Consider the following 1,854-nt stretch of genomic DNA (forward strand, 5'->3'; position numbering starts at 1 on the left):
CGCCATTTTGTAGTAATTAACCATTATTCCAACCATATTTCAGTTCATATTGCTAAACACGACTAAACAGCAACCAGAAATAAATGGTTGCCGAAAAATTCTATTTGAAGCAACTGAAGTTGACAACAGTTGCCATCCATAATTCAAATTTGGCAACGCCACTAAAATTTGTAACCATCCGTAATCGACCCATTAATTTAGAAGTCCGAATCTGTCCATGGACGTAATTAGCATACCAAAACCTTCCTTTGCTAAAAATTGCAGATCGGTCCTGGTCCAATTCCTATATTCAACTTGGTCCACGGGGTATAATGGAATAAAAAAACGTATCCAAATTAGGTATATATTTAAAATAAAATGCACTCAATGTTTAATGAAATACATGTATATCTTTTCAGTGTTGTTTTTGTTCTTTGTACAATTCTAATAATTTTTCAGTAGCCGACTTTTCGATATCTAAAGGTTGTGAGTGCTCTGTAGATGGAAAACTAACTAAGTTCATCTCAGGATTACGAATCGTAAATGGTGTCCAAGGACCCTGAATAGAAGGAACATCTGTGTGCCACATTTTACGCAATCTCATCGAACTGGAAGGTCCATTTTGGGTTTTTAAAAATTCAATCCATTTTAATATGTCTTCTTTTGTCGTGTTACGACAGTTCAGCCATTCCCGTTCACCATTTACTACAATGCAAAAAATATCTTCATTATGAATTAACTACAAATGTATTCTACTCACAATACTCTCCAACCAATACCGGTGTGCGGTGCCGTCTTGGCTTTACATAGACCACTACCCCAGGATTCTCTTTGGCGAAATCCACGAGATTGTTTTCAATGAATTCTCTAATTAAAAATGTTTTGTTATTTTATTCTACATATGCTATAGATTGTTTATTTACCGCATCCCCTTGCTTGATCCATTATTTTTGCAAAATTTTAAAGTTACTCTTTGAAGTTGGCAAACGTATCTCCCAAGTCCATTTTGTAGCGGTGCCCGAGGAAAGCATGATTTAAGAAATAAGTGACTATTTGACATATTTTTCTACTATTGGATTTGTTACGTGCTATGAATTATAACCTGCACAATATAGTTTAGTTCAGATGAATGATTCACTGAAGGAACGTAATGAACTAAATTGTTTAGGTAAAATGATTACCCGTCGCTCTATCCACTGTAAAATGATTACAAGTCCTATATCCAATATGTAATAAGAATAATAAGGTTGATGTATCAAATCATTCTCCACCAAAATACTTGACAATGTAAAAAACATTAAACATTAATTATTATGTTAAATAAATTCAAAATAAATTGAAATATATTCTAATTTAATAGAAATGAAAATTACGTTTTTAACATGTTCGTCTGGAAGTAATTACTTTGTTATACATGAAACAAACATTTTATGGTATTCCCTACTGGATTTTGGGAATAAATCATAACCTTTCATTCATTTTTCGCGTTTTTAGTTTTGTGTTGAAAAAATGTCAAATAAACATAGACACTTGTTGCGTATATTTATTATATATAGTTGCTTTTTTGTTATTCACCTCAAGCTGCCCTACCTTGCCCTACCTACAATAATACAAGACATGGTACAATAATACAAGATAGGGCAGCTTGAGGTGAATAACAAATAAGTAAGTAAGTAATGCCATTACAGACGAGCGTTGTTCGTTCTCTCATTCGTTGTTCGACCCTTATTTATGAAGTAATTACTTAGTTCCCAATACAAAATTGTCTGAGCGAACACCTAATTTTGTACGTTGTTCAATTCGAATCACTCTCTGAATCACCAATAATTTTGTCCCATCTCTAACAATTGAGAGAATTTATCGAAAATAAATTAA

General features: G+C 32.7%; 1 protein-coding gene across 1 annotated transcript; it reads right to left on the minus strand.

Annotated features, from left to right (window-relative positions):
• Positions 1-394: 394 nt before the first annotated feature.
• Positions 395-1,039, minus strand: LOC133324612 (large ribosomal subunit protein mL43). The gene is made up of 3 exons (XM_061533448.1): positions 903-1,039; positions 740-846; positions 395-684 (listed from the first exon to the last, which is right to left on the minus strand). Exons 1-3 carry the CDS (start codon positions 1,037-1,039, stop codon positions 395-397), a joined length of 534 nt encoding a protein of 177 aa, XP_061389432.1.
• Positions 1,040-1,854: the final 815 nt, after the last annotated feature.

The sequence above is a fragment of the Musca vetustissima genome, unplaced genomic scaffold (genome assembly GCF_032173495.1).
Source record: "Musca vetustissima isolate MV318-11 ecotype Yass unplaced genomic scaffold, APGP_CSIRO_Mvet_v1 utg7427, whole genome shotgun sequence".
NCBI lineage: Eukaryota > Metazoa > Arthropoda > Insecta > Diptera > Muscidae > Musca > Musca vetustissima.

Bases quoted from the DNA above. Each gene is read 5' to 3' on its own strand.
- LOC133324612 (XM_061533448.1), bottom strand. From the start codon at position 1,039: ATGTCAAATAGTCACTTATTTCTTAAATCATGCTTTCCTCGGGCACCG. The intron at 847-902 runs GTAAATAAACAA...ATTTTTAATTAG, and splicing joins GGATCAAGCAAGGGGATGCG to AGAATTCATTGAAAACAATC. The intron at 685-739 runs GTGAGTAGAATA...TTTGCATTGTAG, and splicing joins GGTATTGGTTGGAGAGTATT to TAAATGGTGAACGGGAATGG.